Raw genomic sequence first — 25,135 nt, 5'->3', positions numbered from 1 at the left:
TCCTCTCTGTGCCCTTACAGCACAGTACAGTCCAAATCCTTCACCTCTGTTCTCCAAATGCATGCACACATAGAGGCAGACTTTCATCTCTCTGTCTTGATTTGCTTTATAAGCAAAACCTAGCAAGTGTTTTGCCTCCAGGTTATAAGATTATAAAAAAAATTCAGAACTCTTTACCAAGCTACCTGCAAAGAGCAGAACATTCTTAAAGCCAAATCATGAAAACAGTAACTGGTTACTCACCAACAGGATGCTGATTTCCACTGAGGCAGCACAGCCTCCAAATGAAGGATATTTTCCTGTTTAGTTTAGGCCACTCTTTCTTATTTAAGCATTCATTTCAATAAGATACTCTTAAATTTTTGATGAAGGTGTTAAATGGACACCTATATTTAAAATTTGTGTTTATTTTCATGTTGATTTTTACAGTCATCGATTTGACCTTCTATTAATTTGTCAGTGCTTCTGAATGTAGCTGTATACTTTGGAGAAGATCAGTGTTAGACTGAAGGACCAATTCAAATTGGAGTTAGTGGATTTGGTGCTGGACAAATGCAACTGTGATGTAGCAGTTCTTCAATGTAGCGGTTCCTATATTGTAAAAAATTTCCCTATCTTTAGTGATGATTTATTTAGTAAAAGAAGAAGTAAGCTCAAAATATACCTTACATTTATGACATGAATACCACAAAAAATAGTCAGGTAGATGAATAGGCATTTTTTGTATGGGCAGGCAGAAGACATTCAAGGTAGGAAAATGAGCAGACTATTTCCAATAATTATCTTCTATATTAGCATCATGTGCACTGCAGAGCATGTATGATGCCTGCACCCTTGATCTTCAATTTCTAAATGAATAATCTGTAATTGTACTGCCCTGAAGAATGACATTCCATTTTCACCAACAAAACAGCTGTCAGAAAGGCAACAATATAGCAGACTGTCTAGTACAGGTTTCCAAGTAGGTACAAAAGGACCAAACAATATCTGTCACTTCCCTCTTGTCATTACCAACAAGAAGAGCCCTGTTCTGATTTTTTTTTTTTTTTTTTTTTTTTTTCTTTTACCAGATGTGCATCTGGTACCTGTGCTCTGAAACTCCCGCACTGCTGTGTGGTATGTTTTCTGCTCATATTTTGTCCATATGACATCTAAAATTAATGTCTTAAAACTGAGTTTGGGCATTATTAGAGTTTAAATCTCTGCAGATATTACCACTGATTTAATGCAGTGTATTAGTATATGGGTATCATTTTACCCACTTAAGGAGAAACACAGGCATGTGTGCTATGTAAATGAGTTGTCATTCTGTATACTGGAAATACAGGTTGAGTTGTACTTGTTATACATGTTATGCTTTGGAGCACCTTGACAATTGGGAATAGCTGAACAATAAAGGCAAAGATATGTGATGACAAGTTTGTTTTGTCAAAATGCTGTAATTTATTTTTATGCTTTTCATTGATTTTCTTGGTGCTGAAAGGTATTAGTCTGACAGCTTCTGGACACTAATAATCTGTCCATCAATGAAGGTGCGAGAGCCAGAGCAGCAACAGTACGGGATTTCTTACAGTGCCCTGCTACCTCCCCACAAGGACCCTCTCTAGAAAGTAGTTTCCTCTTCATACCATTCAACACTGTCCCTCCTTCCCCTCCTTGTGAGAATGCCAGACAGCTGTATGTCTTGTGTCTGAGTCAATGAATACCCTTCCACCACAAGTGAGCTGTAGTCACCATTAAGTTTTACGTAGACTACTGAGTAAAGCATAGCGTCAGTAATTAGGGCTTCCTGTACTATTGGCTTCCTTTGCTTGGTACTTTGGAGCACTTTTTCCTTTTTTTCTATGGACTTGACATTTTCTTCCATGGTGAAAAGCTAATTTTTCCTACACATGATATGAAAACCCCCAAATCTTGAGCTGGTGACAAAACATTTGAAATTTTATGCATTGAAGATCATTCAGCTGTTATAATTGTCAGTGATGGTATTTTACAGTCCCAAGTAGAAATCCATAGGTGTGCTGAAAATCTAGCTGAAAGTAATACAGTACATCTGTTAATATAGCCTGTGCTTCTGGTAGGTCTTAGAAATTTAATTTTCTCGAACCAGGTTCATACTCAATTGTAAGTACATTGCAAAGTACAAGACTGGAATTTATTATATCAGGAAATTGACAATAAAAAGGTTTTCACTGAAGTGTATTTGGCCCCTGAAGTTATATACAATGGAGGTGCACATTTAGGTTTTGGTAAGTTATTTTCCAGTAGTTAAAGGTGTTTGCACATAGTCCATGTTTGTCCTATGACTGATGTTGAAAACAATTGCTCTGTAGACTTCAGTGACCAGGTGTGGAAATATGGGCAGTTAACAGCGTGGTGATGTCCGAAAGTCTCAAGCATGTTATCTGCAGCAAGAGCAAAGCTCTCCTGTGAGGTGCTGTAATATGTAGCATGGATTTGGGCATCTAGATGGACTTAAAATTAGATCGTGGGAAGCAGGAAGTTATGTTCATTAACTATAGTCAGTTGAACAGGATAGGGTTAGCTGCAAGCAGTTATTTAAAACTGAGATACAATCACTTCAGAAAGGGTAATCTGGAAGCCTTTCTTTCTGCAGCACTGAGTTCAGTCTGTCTGAGCGAGAAGGAAGCTTAGTTTCTAAAATCTCAGAAAGATGTTGGCAATAAAATAACACTCTGGAAATGACACCTGAACACAGAAGCACCACAGTGTCTTAGGCCACTGTTTTGATTACAAATACTATAGTAGCTTTTATAAGGAATAGGGCTGGAAGGCTTTTACCTTCCTGTTACATTTACAAGACTAAAACCAAAACAAAACTGGATTTGAATTTGTGAATGTCTTGGAACCCATTTATGCTGAGCTCTAGTACCGTTCATAGTGGCAGAGAATCCAGAATTGATTCAGTATGTTGCAGTGTTCAGATTTCAACATTGTTATGGGCTTCATCCACTGATCTTCGATGTGTGTTGCAAAATTCCTATTTGTTTTTAGCGTGGAAGAATCAGATCTTTTATGATCATTTCTCAATAATGCTTTCGCTGGCATATTTTGCACATCCTGTGTTATAGTTGTTTGAATCTTTAGAAACTTTCAGATAGGTGTTGAACTTGCCCACTTTGACAGTGACTGTGATGGGAATACATTGTTCAAAAACCAAAACTCATTTCAGGCTTTTGTTAAGAAATCTGTCTGCCATGTACCTTTCTAAGGATTTGCTTCTTTGGTTTTTTTAACCTGGATACATTATCTGTTTTCTAGTTTGTTCCTGAACCAGAATCTTCACACTGGAAACACCTTCAAATATATTTACTAAAATTAAACTCATTATAATAACATCCACAGATGATGTTCAAGCATTTCCAAACAACAATTTTGCAGTGTTCCACAATGGTTTTGAGGTTGCTTATTACAACTTTTCCCTTCTGCCATTGCTCTAAAGATTAGTATTTCTTTCCCCGTTAAATGACCTTTTTTTTAAACTACATACATTTTAATATCTTTGTTCCCCTTGCTCACAGTACAATCTTAGATTGTTGTATACTCCCTACAATATAATAAGACAATCTACTAAAAAAAAAAATCTAGCATGTCAGTGTGCAATGTTAATTATATTTCTGATTATTTGTGTGAGTACATATTTCAATCTTTTAATGATGTTTTTGAAACTTTTAATGATATTTATTGAAACTATTACATCTATTATAATGTAATAATTACTTAAGAAATGTAATACAAGTACAAATACTGAGGGGGGGAAAGGCTTTTTCCAACATATTGAAGTGAAGTTCAAATTATAACAGATGTTCCACATGGCACACTAAAATAGTATTTGATTAACACTTCTTAGCAGAATGATGAAGTCCACAGGTTGACCAAGCAGTTCTGCTGTGTGAAATTGAAAGTTGAGAAATCGACTGCTCTTCCAAACACCAAACAACCAGTCACCAAACTTACTATATTGAAAAGCCACTTAGAAAGAATAAAGATGAACCTGAATGCTATTCTACTTGTAACACTAGATATTGAATGAAGCAGGATGAGACCATTTCATCCACACAGAATTCCTTGACTGCCCTGTAGAGATCACATTAACATCTGTAAACTGCCCTTGTCTGTGTGCTTATCACTTGCCACCATCACTAGGAGGTCCAAGTGGACTTGCAACACAGTCCTTGGATCTAGAGGAATAAAATAGTTGAGCCAACTGAGACTGGAAAGGCTGAGCTGTAGAGATTACCTTACAGGGGCTGGATTCTGACCATGGTTGAAGGGGGAAAAAATAAAGGAGAAAAAAAAGCTAGGGAAAGTGGTGTATTACTGCATGCCACACAGGCAGCACAGCTTACACCATGTACTGCTCTGTTTGTCTTGGCAGATCTGTGTGCGCGGATCTGGCTGTGGGCGTGATTCTGCCAAATATGGTCAGTGTTCAACTTACACCCATGTTTAGGTCTCTAGTTATGCGTGTGTCTACCATGTGCCTCTCTCTGCCAGTCCACAAAACAATGGCTTCCTAGCCATTTCTATTCTGAATATAAGATAAAATTAATAATGTAAGCAGTATGACCATGTACTAAATGTTTAGTTGAAGCTGCGAGATCCAATATATTAGATATTTTGCCTGTAAGCCAAAAAGAAAATATAGGCCTAATAAAGAAGCTTTTAGTGATGGTTGCTGTCACAAAATTAGATCAGAAAAATTATTTACAGTTTCTACCACAATGGATTCCAACATTTTATTGGTACAGGTTGCAACGTTTCATGGCATGCAGTGCAGAATGCCTCATGGTGATGCTGAATGCATTTCATGACCTGGTTTTGGCAGCTTCTGGGACATCCTTTCCGTAGCTGAATTTGTGTGCTCTCCTTTCCTCTTCACTTAGAAGCAAGGCACACATTGCAAAATGTTGAAGTCCCATCTCATACATCTAGAAACCATCTACGTCCAATTGTGTTCCTTTGTCCCTCTGATGATGCAAAAGTCAAATGCATATGTTCAAATAATACTAGCAACTTTTATATATTTACACTTGTTGCAACTTATCAGCTAAAGATTCTTTACATCTGCTATAGATGTTAAATGCTTTTTATGTGGATGGATATAGTTAATTAATTGTTCTATGGACAGACAGATTTAGAGAAATAATCACAATTCCATATACTATCTCTGAGTTCTGGATTTTACATTTAGATCTCTGAAGTGTATCAATGATGAGTAAAATCACAAGCAGAAAGAAATTTCCCTGTTTACTATGCATCTGAGGAGGCTTCCAGCATATGTTGATTACAGCAGGTACCTGACATGGAATATTTGGCCCTCATGAAAAGAAGCAAAAATAAACCCATCCTGCTCCAATTATCTGTACTGTGAATACACTGAAATCCCACCTCTATCTTCTTTGGAAGCAACACTGTGTTTTTACAAATTAGTTGTGCACTGAGATGCTGGAACTGTAGAAGTGTCTTTCTGCTTTTACTGGAGTTCAAGAGTGGTCTGTTGTGAGAAGCCCCTCAAATGCATAGGTTCTTTCACTTTCTGGGGCTAAATGTGCTGAACTTAGTCCAGAACCGATTGTTTAAGCATCATGTTGAATGTGTATTCTCCTCCTCCTCACATTGTTTATATCATTGTGTGTTACACTGTATGTATCTTCCCTGGTTTCTCCCAGTTACGCTTTTGCTTTGTTCTGTAGTCTGATAAAATCCTTACAAAGTTTTCACAGTGTTTCTTACCTTTATTCTCCTTTGTGTAACCTGTATTCTAATGATCCCTTTCCCTCTTTTCCCTGCTGCTGTTACAATTTTTATTTTCCTGTCTACTTTGTGGGCAGACTGTTCCATATCATCATTTTTATTCCACTGTGTTTTCTTCCTTTAGTCAAGCAGTTTTCTGTTCTTCTCTGTAGAATTACACTTTATGACTACCAGGCCATGTGTAGAACAAACAAAGAGAGTAGCGACAGTGCCCATAGCTTATTGGACGTAAGTATAGTAAATTTTCTGAGCACCTTTCCATGCAATCATCAAAGAAAATTGTTGCAAATATCTCATGGCCATTGTAAGCCCATTATTTTGATTTGGAATGCTCTTGCGTTTATCCTAGTGCATACAAGGAATGAGTGGTTCATTATAAACAAATGCAAAGTGTTAAGCATTTTCAAGTTCAAATAGTTACACAATCATCTTTAATGCTGGGCCACCATTTCTGAGGTTCTGTCAGAACGTTCTTTGTACCATATGAATCCTCCTTCTTAGGACTTTGTAAATTTGGCTATAGATTGTGCTTTGTTTGGGGGGCTGGAATCACATATGCTTTTTTCTGTATTTAAACACATACGCACATGCAGAAATGTAATTCAAATTAAAAATTGAGATTATTTTTTTTTATATATGGAAGGATTGGTTCATTGCCAAGGCATACAAGTCAGTGATTTTAACAGGGGTTTTTTTTTCCTTAATGTTTAAAGAAGATGTATTTTAAAGTAGAATGCCAATGCATTTAAACCCGTGTCTTAAGATCAGATCTGAATACAAGTCCCGTCCCTCTGCAAGGCCTGATTAGAGTCAAGCTGGGTCTCGCAAGAGCAAGGCTTCCTTGTTGCGAAATCATATATCTATGTAATAACCCCAAAGATGTTTTATAATCATGTATATGCTGTACTGATTACTATCTGTCAGAACTGATAAGGGGTTAGATAAAGTATAATTTTTGCATATTAAAAAGGAACCATTTTAACAACTATAGGATAGTATTAGCATGAAAAATTCTTATGTAAAATGGCAGCAAAACACTAGTGATTTTACTAGTCTGGAAAAGTTATCTGATAGTATTTTTAAATGCAGAGGGATCTAGCTAGAAAAAATAAGCCTACACATAGTTAAACTGTTGAGTAAATATCAAAGTTCTGGCAACTTCCAAATATCTATGTATAGCTTCTATGGTTTAATAATCATACGCAGTTTGGGATGTTTTCATTTACATATTTTCATGACTCTCTGTTTTTCAAATACCTGCAAACTTGGATTTACTGCACTTATCAGTCTGCTATCCGCTAAAGCCTGAACCTGAAAAAAGACTATCTTGACATAATAATAAGTCCCAGGCTGTGCAAAGAGACTTAAATTACCAGTGAAATAGAACAACATGCTGTGAATCACATTTGCATGAAAAATTTTAAAATATATTACAACTCTTAGCAACAACCTTCCATCCCAAGGCTTGGGGCTTCATCTCAGTTTACATAAGCACCCAGGATGTAGAGCTGAAGTATTTCTCTCTTACAAGTATGCTTTAATCCAAGAGATTTTCACTATTCCAATTTTTGTCCAGGCGGTGTTTATTGAGAAAAAACTCTGCAACTATTGTGGGATACGCTGAGACATGGCGAGCATGTTGTTTATTTTTTTAAAGATAGCCAAACTCTTCTTTAAACTTCAAGTGAGTTTTTGTGATGGTCAACATGAAAGATGGGCAGAGCTTTGGTTATGTTACTATTTTCTTGTTGACTCAGTCACTTCTAATAACCATCACTACGGAGAAAGTATAAAGAGAACTTGCATTAAAAACAGGTAGGACTAGATTCCTCAAAAGTATTTTTTTCCTTTTTTTATGCCCAGTTTTGTACATATAGATCAGGTTAGTAGGCAGTATTCAGTACAGTTTCTACATAAACAAAATGTTTATTCACAAATGTTTATCTTTCCTTTTGAGAATTACGGTTTTACAAATACAGGAATAGATATCGGGACAAGACTGAGACTCTTTAAAAAGTTCATATGTTAAACAGCATAAAAGTGGAGCACAGGCATCAAGGACTGTATGACTACTAAAGGATCTATCACAACTTTTTTCCAAAATCATGGAAAACGGGTGTCAGGGCTGGACCCCTCTTTCTATCATAGCTTGTTAAGCTGTGGGACTAAAATGATAAATTAGAGAAGGACTAGATTTATAGATCATCTGGTCCATTTCTTTACCAGTATAGGACTGCTTCTTAAAAGATATCCAGATACTTTGTTATTTAGCATATTTTCTTGGTTTAATTTATTCAAGTCCTAGGTAACTCTCTATAGAACCACTTTGTTGCAAGTGTATCAGTGCCATAGAGTCACCCAGCTCAATTGCTTTGGCTCTCAATGGTTTAGATACATAAACTAAAACTCCTCCATTTTTTTGCTGAAGTTTTTGAAGGAACAGTCTTTGAGTGGAAAAGGCTGTCTTGGTAAAATTACATTTCATGAGAAGGCATTTATATCAATGTAATGAAATGTTTTTCCACCAAAATTTTGAAACAAATTATTTTTCTCATTTTCTGTTCATATTATTGAATTTTTTTCAGATATGTTGAGTTTTAAAATTTTCTTTTAGTTCTCATATTAAAATAGTTTTATAATACATAGTGTATTTTACATTAAATATGTATTGTTCGTAAGTTATAATAAATATATTATTTTACACTAAATCATTTGTTATTATGAAAACAAAAGTATGCAACAAAGTTGGGTGTGAAATTTCAGGTTTTCTGATTTGGAATGAAAATAAGATATCCTACAAGGATGAAATTTTGGTTTCTTTTCATCTCTAGGAAAGACTTGTAATTTTTTATCTTTTCTTATAAGAGAGTCCTTAACAGGTGAAAATCTTTACTGTCTCAGGCATTATGCATTCTGCTGGCTTGCTATTTCAGCCTTTCATGCCACTAACTGACACTAGTTCATTGGCTCTCTGAGTTATCAGCCCTGTGCAGAAATGCTCTTTGTGGCCACTGAAAATTTTAAATGGCCAGTTACCGCTGTGCCAAATGGCACCGCTTCAGTAAGGTGCTGATTTGGGACAGTTAAGCATGATTTTAGATATCTGAGTAGTTCTGTTAAAGTCAATATGACTTCTTACATGTGCTAAAATACTCTGTTCATAGGGAATCTAAAAAGTCTGCAAAATTTCATGTAACTAGGAGACCCTAACACAAATGAGTGAGAGAAGGATAGATTCCTTTCCAAATTTCTGGAAACTGACTTTTCTGCCTGAGATTCATTCATAGAAGAATAATCCTATTGATATTCTTTTCAAAAATAAAACATTCAAAATGTAGTAGAAGTACCGTAAACAGGATTTTGAAAGCATTTGCTGTGTTTGTTATGATCCAGAAAAATAGAAGGAGGAGGGAAGAACCTTAAAAACTACCTATAAAGTGCTTACAACTGGACCTTCAATATGACACAGATAACTTCATTTAGGTCAATTCAAACTTCAGAAGCTTTCCCTACCCTAATTAGACTGAGGCAATGAATAAGAGATTTACATTACAGAGAGGCAAGCCTGTGAATTGCAGCCTAAGAAAAGCTCATATTATCTACCAGAGCTGTTCCTCCAGCAATAGCCTGGGAAATAGGAACCCCTAGAGGTTAAAGATTTAAGAGTCATTTGCAAAACTTCCCTTTTCCAACTGATAATCTGCTTATATGACCAACCACATTAAAAGGAAATTTCATTACTGTATATTTTAATATTCAGTATAATATTTCCTCCTTCATAAGAAAAAGTTATTGCTCTTTTTCTCATGCTACCCATGCATTTGAATATCCATAACATTGTCTTTACATGAAGAATTCAGTTAAGATATAAATACTGCATGTTTTGCCTTTTTATTAAATGAGTTGCTTCTCTTCAGCCTTATAATGCCTTCTTTGCTGCAGTAAAATGGATTATGACTGAGCTTGTCTTGTAAGTAAATTTTATCCAGAACTTCATCAATATTTGTATGAATTGCTGAATATTTGTACTTTTGAATACTTAATGAATATTTGTACTTTTTGCCTTTTACATACGTTGTGCTGCTTTTATTAAATGATTTTAAATATAGTAATATTTGACAATTTTTTGCTTTCCAATTTTGCGTTGTTAAAATGAGAAAATTTTGGCTATATGAATGCACAGTTGCACTTTTATTAGATTATTCATGTTTTTCACTTATATCCGTATGTCTTTGCTCAGTAACTCTCGCAGTTTGCAATATACAACCCAAATTTATTATTGTAGTTACTGTTAAATTTTACATAAGTGTCTGGCTGTTTGTAATGCTGCTTGGGTGGGCTGTTGTCAATAGAGCAAACTGTTATAGTGATTAACTGTATTGTTTGTCACTTCATGAATTTCTGTAGGATGGACCTTTTAGAGTATATGCCAGATAAGGTGTACTCTGGATGTTGCTGAATGTTTTTACGTTGCCTAATTCTTCTAACATTTCCAGTTAATATATAATGAGCTTTGCCTTTAAGAGAGATTGCCTAAGAAATCACAGAGAAATATCATATGGAGAAGAGGAAGCCTTAAAATGTGTCTTCTGTTATTAACTTCTATGTTTGATTATTGTTCTTCTCAGAGAGCAGGGTTGCAGATTTAAGTGAATTTTATCTTCATTGCAATAGAACTAATTTTTTCTTGTAGTAATTTTGTTTTAATTGTAAATTGTATGAGCTTTCATCAAAGTTTGGAATAAGAGTTAAGGAGAATTAACTGAATGGCTATTGCCAGAGGGCAGAGATTGATCTCAAATGCAGCTTTCCAAGTAAATATCAGGGAAAGAAATCATGTTAAAATGAGACTTTGATGTTAGCATATAACAGCTTCAAAAATTTCAAGAAACTTTCTGTATTTATAAGTAATGTAGTTTCATGTCCATATGATAAACTAGATATTGGTTTCACATTCTTTACACTTACAATATCTGATAGACTGACATTTCAGTCCATTCTTCAAAGGAAATTGCAGTATATTTTAGTGGGAAAATGCATTCTCTACACAGCTAGTTAGAGTTGATAAGACACTGGTTAATCAATCTTTTCTCCTCCTAGAAATAAAATAGTTTTATTATTTTAGTCCCACAATTAATATAAGAATGTATTTTATGTGTGCTCCTGTACTGTAGCCAGGACAGTTATAATCCTATAGTATGTTACTAGAGAGTCAAAATACCTCCATCGTGAAGAAATAATGTTCAATAATGTTCAGCAGTAAAAATACTGTATGCTGCCATGCACTGAGAATTTTAATGGAAACTTCAAATAAGATCAATAAATTAATAATAAGTAAATCTATGATTTATTGATGGGGTTAATTTTGGAATAAATTCTCAGTGGTAAAATACAACCCAGTGAAAATATGAGAATAGCAGTAGTTGATAATCGCAGAGTTGCGCTAGTAACGTGAATTTCAATTCTGTGTTAGCTTTTATTTAAAATAGGATTAATGGTATCGAACTACTGCCAGTTTAGTGTTTTGAAAACATTCTGTGGCATAATATGAAAACTCTAATAATTTCTCTAGGTTCCTTGTGGAATTTAATCTATGCAGTTGGTGGCACTCCGATCTAACAGCAAAAGGTAAGTGTAATTTTTTTTCCTGGCCATGATGGCAGAAATGTCTAGATTAAATTGGATTTTAGAAATTCAGGTGTGCATAAAATGTTTTAGATTAAATAATAGACATCTGATAACAATAGGTTGTCTCCCATGTCAGCATCCTCTTCTTTGTTAATGTTTCCCAAAACACAAGAGAATGAAGATCTTCTATGAATAACCACAAAGTGTTTGTGTGTACTCTAGGAATACAGTATACTACTATAATGAAAAAGTTAAAATAATAGATAATGATTAAATATGTTTTTTAAAAACATTTCCCTTCATTCCAAAACAGTCTGTGTGAATAAAGCAATTACACTAGCCTTTTTCTGCTTATACTACTTTTTTTCTAGAGCTGCTTTAATATGTAGGGGAGTTATTGTGCTGGAAAACGCCATTTCAACAAAAGTCCACAGGAACATAGTCATCTCAATAGAATTTCATATGAAATAATTTTTAAGGCTTAAGATAGGAAATTTTATTCTTTTATTTTTAAACAAGACTGGTTAAAACGGTATTTTGTTTTATCATTCGATTCAAAATAGACATTTAAAAGTAATAAAATAATTGAATTAAAATTCAATTTACTCAAAATAATTTTTAAAAATGTGGAGGCTTCATTTGTAATAATGAAATTTTAACAGTTCCCATAAGAACTGGAAGTTTTCATTGTCAGCTGTCTTTTACAGTTTAGCAGACCTTTTGCGGCATTTCAGAAGTGTTGCTTAAAAGTAAAGGGCTAATTTACAAGAGCAGTGCTCTTCAGTTGGCTATTTCATAGGCAAATTATGCTGCATGCCATTTATTGGTATAATGATTTAAACGGAATTCTTCAGCCTCATATGTGCTGATTTGCATATTCCTTAGCAAAGCAGGGGATAAAATTGCTCCTTTAGGCTTCGGTTTAGAGTTGAATTGCCTGGGTACTAGGCTGTCTTTATGCCAAAATAATATCCTGTCTGAAGTTAAGGTGTAGGGGAAAATGGAACATACTGGTGCCCTGGAATATTCCAGTATCCCCTGTAGTAATAAGATGCTGGAGCTCTTCTAGCAGAAAGATCTATGCTGGAGCAACCAGAAAGTACGGCAGTAAATGGCAAAGCCCGTGTCAGGCTACAGCCGCACGGGTTGTAAATGCTGTGTAGGGGAAGGGGAGGCTGAGATGGGTGGGAGTCTGCTGGAGGTGAAGGTTTGGCAAGAGCCTTCTGGAAATGTCGGTGCACGAACTTAGTGTAGCTTTTCCCACGCTGATGTAAACTGTACGCTGCATTGCAACACTGGAGCCAATTCTGATACACGACCAATAAGTCCGATGTAGATTGGATGCACACACACAAATAGAGCTTCGTGAGAAGCAGCTGGACACTGTTTGCTTTTGGGGCTGCTTTGTAATCAGCAGTGCCTAGACAGGTCTTCCAAAAACCAAGACTAACTTTCCAGTGACTTCCCCAAACACGATGAAAAATGTCTTTTATGCTGATGGCTGTGAAGGACAGTAGGGTTTGCTGTGCTAGACCCAGAAAATGCAAAACTGTTCCTTATATGTGAAGAAGAATGGCGGGTATGCCAGTCTTAGTCCTTGGCGTTTGCAGAACAGCGCAAAGCAGCCACTGTAGGAAATGGGTGACTTTTTTGGATGTTTTTTCAAGTGTACTGTACAAATGTGCCTTAACATATCCTGACATGAAACATCCAATGGCACTTGCATCGTATGTTAGGGAAAATATCCTTTAAAGAGAGCATCCCTCTTCATCTTATGAAAATTAATGTCTGTTCTGTATTTTAAGCATGTACTAACTACAGAAGATAGGCATTAATAACTTGCAACCTTTCTTTTCTTAAAGACAAAACTCTCATTACAGCATTTTGACAGACAAGCATGATCGAGGAATTTTCATTCATGTTTTAGTTGAAAGTGAAGTTTTAACTACACAGTTCACTGGCTCCATTTCTTTGATGAGTAAGAGTACTGAAAATACCCCCTCATCACGCTCATTGGAATGTCATCATTTTTATGGTACTGCTTGCCCAGTTCAAATTTGGTTAGGTAGGAAGTGATAGTTGTTTGGAAACCAACATGTGTTAGTAAAGCAAAAGCAAGAGAGATTTCACAAGACAGAAGTCAGCAGGAGAGAAAAGCACATGCTTAGGTATGTTCTTCTGTAAAGATGCTACATTACCACTAAGAGTTGTAATAATTAAGACTGCACTTCATGAAATTAAAACTAATGGACTTGCACTTTTTTTTAGTTAACAATGCTTAACAAAGCTCAGAAGAAGATCAGTTCGTCTAATGGGGAAATTGCTTCCTGCTCAAATTGTGACGTTAATAAAGCATCTCATATTACCAAGATCCTAGCGGGTCCCCACACCTGCCAATTTACCGAACCCTAGTATGAAACATACTTCCGCACAAGATCTTGTAATCTCAATCACATTTGTAAATGAGAGGGAAGAAACTGATGCCCTAAACCTTGGGCAACCCCATCACCTTCTGCACTCTGACGAGGTGCTGGAAATCTGAGACGTGGATCTTTGGCAGTCTCTTTGTTACACAAGCCATATGCTGATAGAAGTGAGGGTAGACCCAAAATACAGGTGATAAATTTCAGTCATTCTTGGCAACAGATAAAGAGAACAGAAGCGAAAGGGAGAAGGTGCAGTAGAGCTAGTCAGACAATTTTTTTAAAAAATGCTAAATTGTTGAATATGTCACAACCATAGTGAAAACATGAGAGATAACAAAACTTTTCTGACCAACTTTAGTATCTCCCTTGAGATCTGTGCATTTGGGGGAATATTTTTTTAATTATATACAAAGATTACGAATGGTTCAGAAATGCATGTCCTAGCACATAATTGCAAATGCAGTTTTGGTCATTCCCCTGGCACTGCGCAGTAGATACACCACGGGCTCTGAAACAGATTATCTTGAATGGAAGATCTGTCAAGTCCGAGAGCCTGTTTAGTGTAATCTATTTTTGTCATACCTTGTCTTGTTTTCTCACTTAGCAATTAGTTTAAGATAGGCTTAACATTTGTGCTGATGTGCAAGTCTATCTCTGTGTTAAGGAAGAATGAAGGGGTGGGGAGGAAAAAGAAAAGGAATGAGGGAGAGACGTTGTCCAACAGATACATCAGTGTGAGAGTCAGAAGAGATGCCTTCAGTTCCCAGCTTTGCTGCTGTCCTGTAGTTTGACCTTGGACCAGTCTCACTGCTTTCTGGTACCAAAATTTCCCAATCTTGAAGATGTAAAGAGTGACACTTTCTTTTCCCTTGTACTGCAAGGGCTTCAGATTAAAAGTGTTATGGAGTCTCAGTTATTACTATTTTGGGAAGCAGATAACAAGCATTGGTTCTGGGCAAAGTACCGCTTCTGCCCCCCACCCACAGAGTTATTCTAACTGATTCCCAAGCTCTAATCTGAAAAAGTGTTTTGGCTTCAGTAAAATGTACCACAGTTTAGATATCAAATAAATGTAAACCGCCATACATAATAGTTGGTGATGCACAGCATCACTGAAATAAAAATGACAGTAAGTCTATCTTGAATCTACAGAGAACGAATAAAAGCTTATAAGTAAATGTAAAGTAGGATGGTAATGGCTAAACCATGAATAACTACTTTAACAGTTATGTCTTACAAAATTACATTCCATGGATAAACTTTTTTTTTTTAATTGAAAAAATAGTGTTATGCACTGCCTAGGAAATCTCACAGGGTGGCAGAAGCTGAGTAACATTTCCATTCTCTGTGAGCTCTGTAATACAGCATCTCATGTTGTTCAGAATTTTGTGTGCTGTTCTTCCCATGTTAACATCAAGATATTTTTTTCTGTACCTATAGCGCAGAGGTTGAAACAAACCCTAGAGCCCTGTGATACTGAATATCCAGCTTTTGTTTCCGAACGCACTATAAAGGAGACCACGGGGAATATTGCTTGCGATGACTGTTTCAAGTAAGCCTTTTCAATTTTTTTTATACAACTGTTTGTGACAAAGCAATAAAACTGAATTATTCAAGGTTATGTTGAAGAACGTACAAGTCTGTTATGTTTTATCTCAGATAATGACCTCTGTCAGGGTGTCATTTCTTTTATTACAGGGGTCATTTAAAAGTTTGATACTCTTAAATTAAAGCAGTGCCTATTATTTTCTACCAAAAAATGTAAAACCAGTAGAGGCTTATACTAATTTCAAAGAATAGTGAATGTTTTAAGACTTTTCCTGGACACAGGCAGCATTCTAAGGGCATATTCTGTAAAGACTTAGATAAGAAAAGGTTTGTGCTCTCCTATCCAGGATTGAAGCCCTGCTGGATAGGTTAGAAGTTCCCCTGTGGTACAGTGAGATCTGGGTGTTTTACTTGAATGCCAAACAGTGTTTCCTTCTTAGAATTGCTAGGCTGTGGGAGAAGATTAAATCTATCCTCCAAACTTTCAGTGCTGGGAAGCTGAGTTAATAGTAACAAATCTCACATGTCAGTGCTGCAACCTTGTCAGTTGTACCAGTGCTACTGTAAAGTTGTCCCTCATAGGGTTAAAAGAAGAGAAAGACTTCAGTCTAGCTTTCCTCCTTCATACTGAAAATGTCTTTTTTCTGCATTTAGTGGCTATGTGCAGTGACATTTTTACTGTAGTTATGGTACATTTTAATGGAAGAATTGCTTAGGTATTGTTTATGCAAATTTCTGTACTTCAGTAAGTCTCTTAATTGGATTTCCTTTATGCTGAGAGGTCATCATCACAAAGGAGATTAGTATTAACAGCAATAATTTGTCTATCAGTATAAATGTCAGGAAGAATTTATAAGTTAAACAAAAATTGTTACAACTCTCCCTTTCCAGACTAAATCAATATGCAATTAGCAAATAAATGTGAAAACTTCTTCACTTTGCAGTCAATAGGTGTGCTTCTGGACTTGCTCCTAAATTTTCTCCTCAATATCTTCATTATTTTAAAATAGGAAATAGGAGTAAGTACACTGGAGTTATATTTTAAGTACTAATATTCACTTCTAATTTGCTGCTGACCAACTTTTAGTTGTAAAGAAATTATTAATGTCTAGTATGAATAATTGGTTTTATATGGCTTTGTGGGATAGAAGTATGAAAGTGCTTTGTAAATTGATCCTAGGGAACCCTTTAAGTGTAACAATAGGTCCCACTGCCTGAAAAGTACAAACTCAACAAAATCAAGCTGTGATTTTTCCACTTGACATATCAAATACAATGTATGTTATACTGCTATGAGTGCTTCATGCCAGCATTGTAGAATTCAAGTAGCCTTATTTTGTGATCATTTAGCAGAAGTTTACTGAGAAGTTGTGCCACAAATTGCCATACATCCTGGAAGTGTTCAAGGCCAGGTTGGATGGGGCTTTGAGCAACCTGGTCTAGTGGAAGGTGTCCCTGCCCATGGCAGGGGGGTTGGAACTAGATTACCTTGAAGGTCCCTTCCAACCCAAACCATTCTATGATTCTATGATCCTGTTTAAATATTGCAAACAGACACGATTCCGTGAAAAGAAGATTAATTTAACAGGACCAGGTTTTCTCAAAGGAATGCAGATTTCAGTCTGTCTTCTAAAGTAACTTCAGGTCAAAGGAAATAACTTTCAAAAATAACACAATTCTGCAATACTTGGACAGCACTGAGCTGGAAACTGAGTTTAGTGAAAATTATAGTATTTCAAAAATAATGCGCTAAGATCTTTTTCATAGAAAAACATTTTGTGTTCCACAGTGGAACAAAAAAATAAAAGAAAACCCTGTAAGTTACAAACTGATCTCAAGGCACCCATTATTTTTCTCCACAAGCAATGGCAAAACCTAAAGAAATAATCCAGAAGAACTATTAGATTCTCATGGGAAAGTTCTTCGTTATATCGTTTACCCACTGTCATTAACAATCTACAAATTGTATCTAAGATTGCAGACTGTATTGGATTCCAAATATTTCTGTTATAACCCAGGACACTCTCCCGCAGAACAGCTAAGGAATTTGACCCAAAGTTCTTTGTAGACCTACATCTTCTGACCCAGTTTTCTGTTTCATGGCCTCAATACCAATATTTTTACAAGCAAGTGTATTGCTTAATACTTGTAATTCAAGGATGATGGGCTCAATCAGTCAAAATTAGGGTTCAACCTTATATACAGTGAGTCTTGAACTGACGCTGTGTTCAATGGTTAATTTGCACAGCATCTGTTGCATACTAGGCTCTCGATTCAGATCCATTTGAATCAGTGGGATTATTTTCTGCATTGTCCTTGGATCATGTTATAGATTAATCTGTTTGTGATATATACTTGCAAATCTTGATTACAAATAGAAGAAGGTATTTGTAAATATTTAGCTGAATATACACCCACTCTAATGTTGCAAACCTATTTGAAAGACACTGGAAAACTCAGTATATTGTGAACAGGTTTGCCACAAAAGTCGCGCAAATACTCTGCTGCAAGAAAGTTCGTGTCACAAGTTACTTATTCAAGTCACTCTCTTTTGTTCCTACAGTGTCAGTCAGGTACTACTATAGATCCCTTGTATGAAAAAGGAGACTAAAAGCAGTCACTTAGTAGAAGTAAAAATGATGGCTGATGTTAATTGAAATCATATAATATTACTTAGATAGGACATTTTGGAGCACAAATACTGCATTATTGCTAACAAAGTCACAGTCATAGTGAACAAGGTCACAGAGTGAGTCAGAGGCTCAGTCTTACTGCATGCTGGGTGTGCTGTTACTGGTCTTTCAGAAATACTCCACTCTTCACAGTTACCAAGGGGAACACTTACCAACTGTAGTTACGAAAAATAAGCCTTGTTCTTATAAATGTTTCCAATCGTAATTTTTAATCATGGGTGCTTGGATTTAAATCAAAGTATCTTCACAAATAAATCACACAGTAGAAAGGACTACATGCTAATTACTCCATAAATAGCTGGCTCACCTTTTCAGCCATTTCTGAAAGCTTATTCAATCAACGGAAAGGCACCTATACAAAGTCCAAAAGTGGACTTTGACTCAGGCACTAGATGTATACAGACCTACAAAATACACTCTCTATATGTAAACTTATCTCTCACTAGCAAAAAATAAATGCTACTTTGGGATAATTTGCAATGTTTAAAAACAATTTTCAAAAATATAGGTTTTATTAAGAAAGCAGGAGCCTAAAAGAAAATAAGAATTAACATAAGAATGTCATTAGGGTCACAGTTTGGCTGTCCCGTCCCATAATTTTTTGTTATTCAATATCCCAACGATTATTAAATTAATCTGTTATTCAAACAGCAATCAAAAACAAGTCAACCCACATTTTCTAAGCACTGTCAACAAGAGAGGAAAAACTGGGATTTTTTAAAAATCTGAAATGCTTTCATATTTTCCAGTAAGCTATTCCCTTTTATAGCAAAAAGCTAAAAAAAAAAAAAAAAAAGCATTACTTCCGAAAACTCAGGTGATAGACTGTTGAATGTTCTATGGCAGCTTCAGTGTCAGAAATAGTTAATTTTTAAAGAGAAACGTTTTTTCTTTATCAATGTCAAATGGCACTCTTTCTGTTGAGTCAGAGCTACACTAATGCCAAACACACTTGGTATGGGTTTTAAAGGTGTTGTGCTGCTCAGAGATGTGTTTTTGATTAGACATTAAATTTGAAGTCTTTGGCTAAATCAGTATCTCAATGCTGCTTGCAGTTTTATGAGGTATTGCCCCAATGTGTTAGCCACTTTTTAATACAAGTAAGTGTGTCAACCAAAGTTCTTCACCAATTCTCACTGGTTACATTACCAGTTTTTGCCTTCTGGTGACCTCACCATTGCAAAGTTTAATTGCTGATACTTTAAAAGCACTAAAAATGTCTAAGAAAAGCATCCTTAGAAAGATGAAGTTGTTATAAATTAGAAAGGATGGTGCCTGTTTTGATATTTGACCAAAGTTACCTGATCTTTTTAGTATATCCACTCATCTGTTTGTAGAACAAACAAAAAAAGTTTTCTCTAAGTGCAAATTTCATTTTTTGCATGAGAATTCAGATGTTTTCATCTAGCTTCATTTAGGAAAATACCATTAATTTCAGCATTATCTCAGACTGCTATGAATGTGGGTATAGTTCTTCTGTAGGCACAGCAACTTACTCATCTGACTATTTATACCTTTAGTGTATATTTTAAAATTTCGAAGTTGCAAGGAACCATTTGAGTGCATAGTTGCCAAATTTGCATGTTCAACTGTAAAAATATGAGTATACAAATCAGGCAGCAGTTGCATAGTCAAATGCTTAAAAATCTGCCCTTTCAACCTCTCCTGTTCATGTGTGATGACATATTGGACTTGGATGCAGATCAAAAATCTGGCCTTACTTCCAATGACCCAGGGAGCAAAGCCCCCTTCTCTTTTAATTGCAGCACTCAGGGGTCCACAAGGTCAACACCAAAAACCCAGAGAAACTGTTTTGTTCCTAGTTGATTCTTTGTGCACAGACTTAAGACACAAAATAAAGAGAAAAGTAAATATGAGAAAGCCATATTCTCACTAGGGAAGCAAGGAAGTATGTAGCTACAATCATCGTAACCCTGGGAAAGACTTAAATGCATGTTTTAATTATGCGAGATGAATGTAAGTGTTCACTTTACTTTGCTGTATATCACATGTAAATTCCCTGTTAAATTGATAGGAACTACTTATTTGATTAAACACCATCCCATGTATTACATATTTGGCCCATTGGAGTGTTAGTAAGCAGACAATTATTTAAGGAAAATCATCAATAAAACAAATGTCTTCTTTTGCTTTCTTATAGACTGGGCATTGAGTGCTGTTCATTGTCAATAAAAAGAGGTAAATGGCAGTGGAGTTATAGTTCAGGATGACACTGAACCCTTCGTGTGGATTTATAATGGCAAATTTCAGACTTGTCCACTGAATACACTTATTTGGCAGTAACAGATAAAATAACAATACAAATTAGATTCAGATTATTCAGGGCATGAGTATTAGTCTCAGGAATAGTCCAATCTGAAGACATTAAAATGGTAATGGTTTTCAAAAAACACTTAATCTTGCAACATACCAACATTTGCTAAAATATTTCTGCATTTCTTTCTCAGCAGAAGCTTGCCAAACTGCTGTACTTGATCGTGTTTAAAATGTGTAAATAAATACGCAGTTCAATTTCCCATGAAATAATCATTTGCCTTTTCAGATGTAGTTAGTTTACTTCTAAACAAATCAGCTTGCCACATAAAATAATCAAAGCATCAAGGGCCAATTTCTTCTCATTTAGAGCTCTATCTATGTACATCAGAATATCCCTGGAGATTTCCTGGTGTAGTTTGGGCGGTAAATTATAGTCAGTCTTCAGAAGACATTTGGGTTGTATTCATTTTACTGTATGCATTTTACAGGACCCTGAAGAAAACCAACGTTCTCTATATTTCACCATACTTTGTTTAGACTGTATGGTTTTGCACGCTTGGTTTTTCAGCAACTATACCAAGTACACATGTGATACCATGGACAGAAATGGTTTTGACCTGTGCCCATGTTGAGTCACAGGTGTGCTGTAGTCAAACTGCTCACTGCTGATCTTGGCAATGTTGAACAGATCTTCATTTCTGAGAGCTTGCTTAGGTGTGCATGGAAGTCAAGGAGTATCTTCAAGGGAAAGTATTTCACATACCTCAGTAGTTAATTGTTGAAGGCTCAAGGATCAAAATCTTAATCTATAGCCATCTTGCACCTCCGTTTTGAAAATCAGATCTTCCAGACTTGCAGAATACTTATGAGTGTTAAAGACTTTATATTTGCGGCAACAGCTGTATTGGTAGAAACTTACCATAGCCAAAACCCCAAAACTCTAGAAGATCCCAAAAGATACTTTTTTCCCTGTTCTTTCCTTGTAAAAAGTATCAAATTATGCAATTTAAACTGCTAGAATTGTTTATTAAAGGTCTTTATGCTTAGTTTAAAATCCTATATTGTGTGTTACCCACACATCTCCGCTTGCATGCTGAGTAACTTCCTCTTCACTCCAAAGGCAACAGTGATTATAATGTTTGTCATGCAGGTGCAATTTAAAGTCACTGTATGGGTAATTTAACTCTACCCTTTGATAATGTATATTTTAAATTACCAGTTCAGGAAACACTGAAGATTACTACTTTCACTTAAGAAAATAGGTATATGAAATAATAGGGCAAGACATCTATGTTACCAGGCAGGCCTGTGCCTGCGAGTCATTAGTTTAACAATCCTTTGGACAGTTTTCAAGGTTGGGTTTTTTTTGTTGTTTGCTTGGGTTCTTTGTTTCTAAATAGACAAGGATTTCCAATGTTCCTTTTTTGTTTCAGAACTGTTTTAGTCTGCTTGTTGAATTCAGGAGTATTGTAGCTGCTTATACACAGAATGCTACCTTATAATGAAAATAGCTTTCATTATTATCTCAGTTTCTATGCCAGAGTGTTCCCCCCAAAATCAAAACCTTGGAGTTTGTTTATTTAGTTGACAAAACCATGCAAATCCGTATTCAAATTCTCTCTTTCAATTTGCTTGGCATAGTAATCATCATAAAAAAGCTAGAGAATGAAAGAATCACTATGGATCAATGGAGAAAAAGTATATTTAATGTAAAAAATATTCTGACCATAGTAATTGTTTTCAAAGGGCATTTTTAATGGCAAGGAATATATATCGAATGAGAGGGGGACTCTATAGAAGGAAGAGAAAGGTGAGGAAATGTATGGTGGTCTTTTCTTGCAGATGTGTGCATCTTCTTCATTAGGAGACTTCATAGCACTGACCATGTGGTCCATCTGTAAGTATTGTAAAATCTTGGAGACACATGGGTCAGCTTCCTAGCAATTCAGTCTATTAATGTTGTCATTAGTTTTGCTGTAGGTTTTTTTTCTGAAAAGTAGGATGAGATGTGCTCTCTCTCTTAACTGCCGAAATGAGTCTTCCAAATAAGCCTAGAGCTGAATTGCTTGAGAAGTTTATAAATAAAACTTCTGCGTGGGAAGGTGGTGATCCCTACCCATTCACTGTTCATAGTTAAGCTCAGTAGTGCTATAAAATGTAAATATTACTCTACTTAAAGTTAACATAATTTTACATTTTAAACAAGCAGTAATAAATATTAAACAAATGATAGATAGTAGCTGACACAATGAAAGGATATTTGTAATGACAGGAGATTCAAAAAGTTGTATGAATGCCATAATATATAAAGCTGAGTAGTAATGTATATATCAAAGATGGCTTGGAGAAGGAAAACTCATTAAAATTGGGAAACATTGCAGTGAATTTTTAAAGCCAGGCACACTTGTGAAGAATTGCTAATACTAGGAAATTCATTTGAATTTATAATATACTAGTATTATATTATAGTCTGATGAAAAACAATGCAAACATGACTTAGGCATCTGTACATGTAGCACTTCTCTTTATAAAGGATTTGAGAGCTTAATGGATATTTAGTAGCCTTTAACTTGGAAAAACAATGTGACTCTTAAGATTCAAGTGCAGTGCAGGGAACATTTATATATTACCTAAAATATTACAGAGTTTTAACTAGCTATGGAGAAGACAACATGCAGTGTACTTAATTCTGTCAGATGTGGCCTTCTCAATCATTGCTAAAGTTTACGTTTACAGAACTAAATTAACAACATCCTTGCAAAGCACACTGTGGACACATCCGATGAGCACTTTAGTTCTAGGGTTTATTACACTTTTAATGTGAATCTCCTGATCATCTCTGCTTTTTATAATTCAGTTTGCGTTGTGTAGCTCTTTGCTAGAGCCATGTCGTCTTCATAGATGAGACTGGACCTAAAGCTGAAGAGTAGTTACCAATTCATGCAATTTGAAAGTTACTTTTACAATGTCATGTGATATTTGTGAGCCTTCCTAAATCAGAGGAAATCAACTGGCTTTTTAATCTCTAAATTATATTTAGAATCTAGCTTATAAATCATTTAGTATTTTAAAAACATCACCTGAGAGAACTCTCAATACAAACCACAGCTACTTAAGTAGGGCTAAAAAAACCTCTGCTAAAAACCACACGTTGGCTAACATGCTATAGTAGAACTGCATTTTCCAGTCTGGATAACTTTTCTGACCTCCCTATCATTGTCCTGCTAACCAGGTGCCAGCGTCAAAAAGCGAAGTCCAAGCTTTAAGAGACCTCTGATATGATTTGGTTTGTGCCAATTACGGTATCACCTATGTTGTTCATTGTGAGCAGTTTACCACAGAATCAGGTAACCACTCTGCCTATGGAGACCCACTTATGCCACGCTCTCAGCTCAGGTTTGTTCAGGGGTATGAACCTTGACTCATATTTAAAGCTTGTGGGATTTCTGAGCTTGGTTTCTTTGCAAAAATTTTGCAGTCCATTTTAAACCTAGTGATCTGAAACTCTCCATTATCTTACATCCTCATAAGGGTGGGTGGCTGGACTAGAAAGCTTAGGAGCACAGTCCAATTCCTCATTACCCAAAGTACTTTTTTCCCTCCTAAAGTCTGGGCACTCAAAGCTTTTGGGCATTTGTAACATTTCTAATATGCAGTTGGTAAGGGACTTTTATCTGAGCATCAGTTATTTGAGAAAGCATCCCCTGATTGATAATGAAAGAGGACTGGCCCTTCTGGGTTTCCTATCAGAAGCAAAGTGGTTGCCAACCATGCCACAGCTCTCTGGGGTTGCAGGCCTTCGGCAGACGCAGGAATGGTGAGGGTGATATTATTCATTTGAATCCGTGATTCTAAACTTTGCTTTGAGTAGGTATGTTTATACCGACACCAGATTGTGCTACAGTCAGTCAGGCTATACGTGGTAGCAATATTTTGCTAGTATGGGGTCAGGTTACAGGCCTGAGGCTGAGAGGTTATCTGTCTCTTTTTATACAAGAGAACCACTAGCTGCTTTTTTTTCATATACTTTAACTGCTCCAGCTCTCAGAAATGTTGTTATTGGCATGCATGTTATTTTTATAAATTGCATTAAAGATATTCCATTCTCTGTCATCATTTATCTGAAAAAAACCCAAGTAGCCCAACTTGACTGTGATATAAACATTTCATTCATTCATTTAAAAAATGTGATAAGTGAGAGAAATGTGGGTTGGAAATGTAGCCAGCAGCCTGGAAAGCACATGATAGGAGTTGGGAAACAGCACAGCGGATATCTGCACTTCAGCTGAATGCTTAAAGTTTGTTCCAGACCATTAGGGTTGAACATTTGCAACCAACAGTTATGTGAGTAACACATATTTGAGTGCAGAGTGCACAATATTTTCCATTTACTGTACCCTGGTGCTGGTATGTTTTTTCTTTCTCTAAAAAATAGGAAAGATTGAATTTGACAGATATGAAATGTAATCCCAAAGTAACAACTAATCTTAATCCAAAATACTCAAACTTCATTAACGCAGGTTTGCACTCAAAAAATACACTGAAAGGCCCGGAGGGGAATGGCTGAATTTACAGAGATGCTCAAGCATCAGAGCGCCCAGTGGGGGCTATCTGAGTTGAGTACCATGGAAATTCAGACTACTTTTCCACATCTTTGTGCACGTGTTTAGGTTGCCAATTTGAAAATATTGCCCTCAGTTTATTTCAGTTCAAACTCCTCGCAGTGAAATTCTTCCATACTTTGTAGGATTCATCCACACAGGCAAAACAACTGGTAGCTAAAAG

At 35.9% G+C, this 25,135-nt stretch overlaps 1 protein-coding gene across 1 annotated transcript in view; it reads left to right on the top strand.

Annotated features, from left to right (window-relative positions):
• Positions 1-25,135, top strand: part of CACNA2D3 (calcium channel, voltage-dependent, alpha 2/delta subunit 3) — a 476,027-nt gene that overhangs the window by 441,545 nt on the left and 9,347 nt on the right. Inside the window, exons 32-35 of the mRNA XM_010572633.1 lie at positions 5,931-6,006; positions 9,696-9,748; positions 11,351-11,406; positions 15,273-15,384. Coding sequence (XP_010570935.1) covers positions 5,931-6,006; positions 9,696-9,748; positions 11,351-11,406; positions 15,273-15,384 — 297 coding nt within the window. The remainder of the gene's footprint in view (positions 1-5,930; positions 6,007-9,695; positions 9,749-11,350; positions 11,407-15,272; positions 15,385-25,135) is intronic.

This window comes from Haliaeetus leucocephalus, unplaced genomic scaffold (genome assembly GCF_000737465.1).
Source record: "Haliaeetus leucocephalus isolate CR32 unplaced genomic scaffold, Haliaeetus_leucocephalus-4.0 Scaffold2, whole genome shotgun sequence".
NCBI classification, from domain to species: Eukaryota; Metazoa; Chordata; class Aves; order Accipitriformes; family Accipitridae; genus Haliaeetus; species Haliaeetus leucocephalus.
Note: the sequence above shows the minus strand (reverse complement) of the source record. Positions and strands in the feature narration are given on the sequence as shown.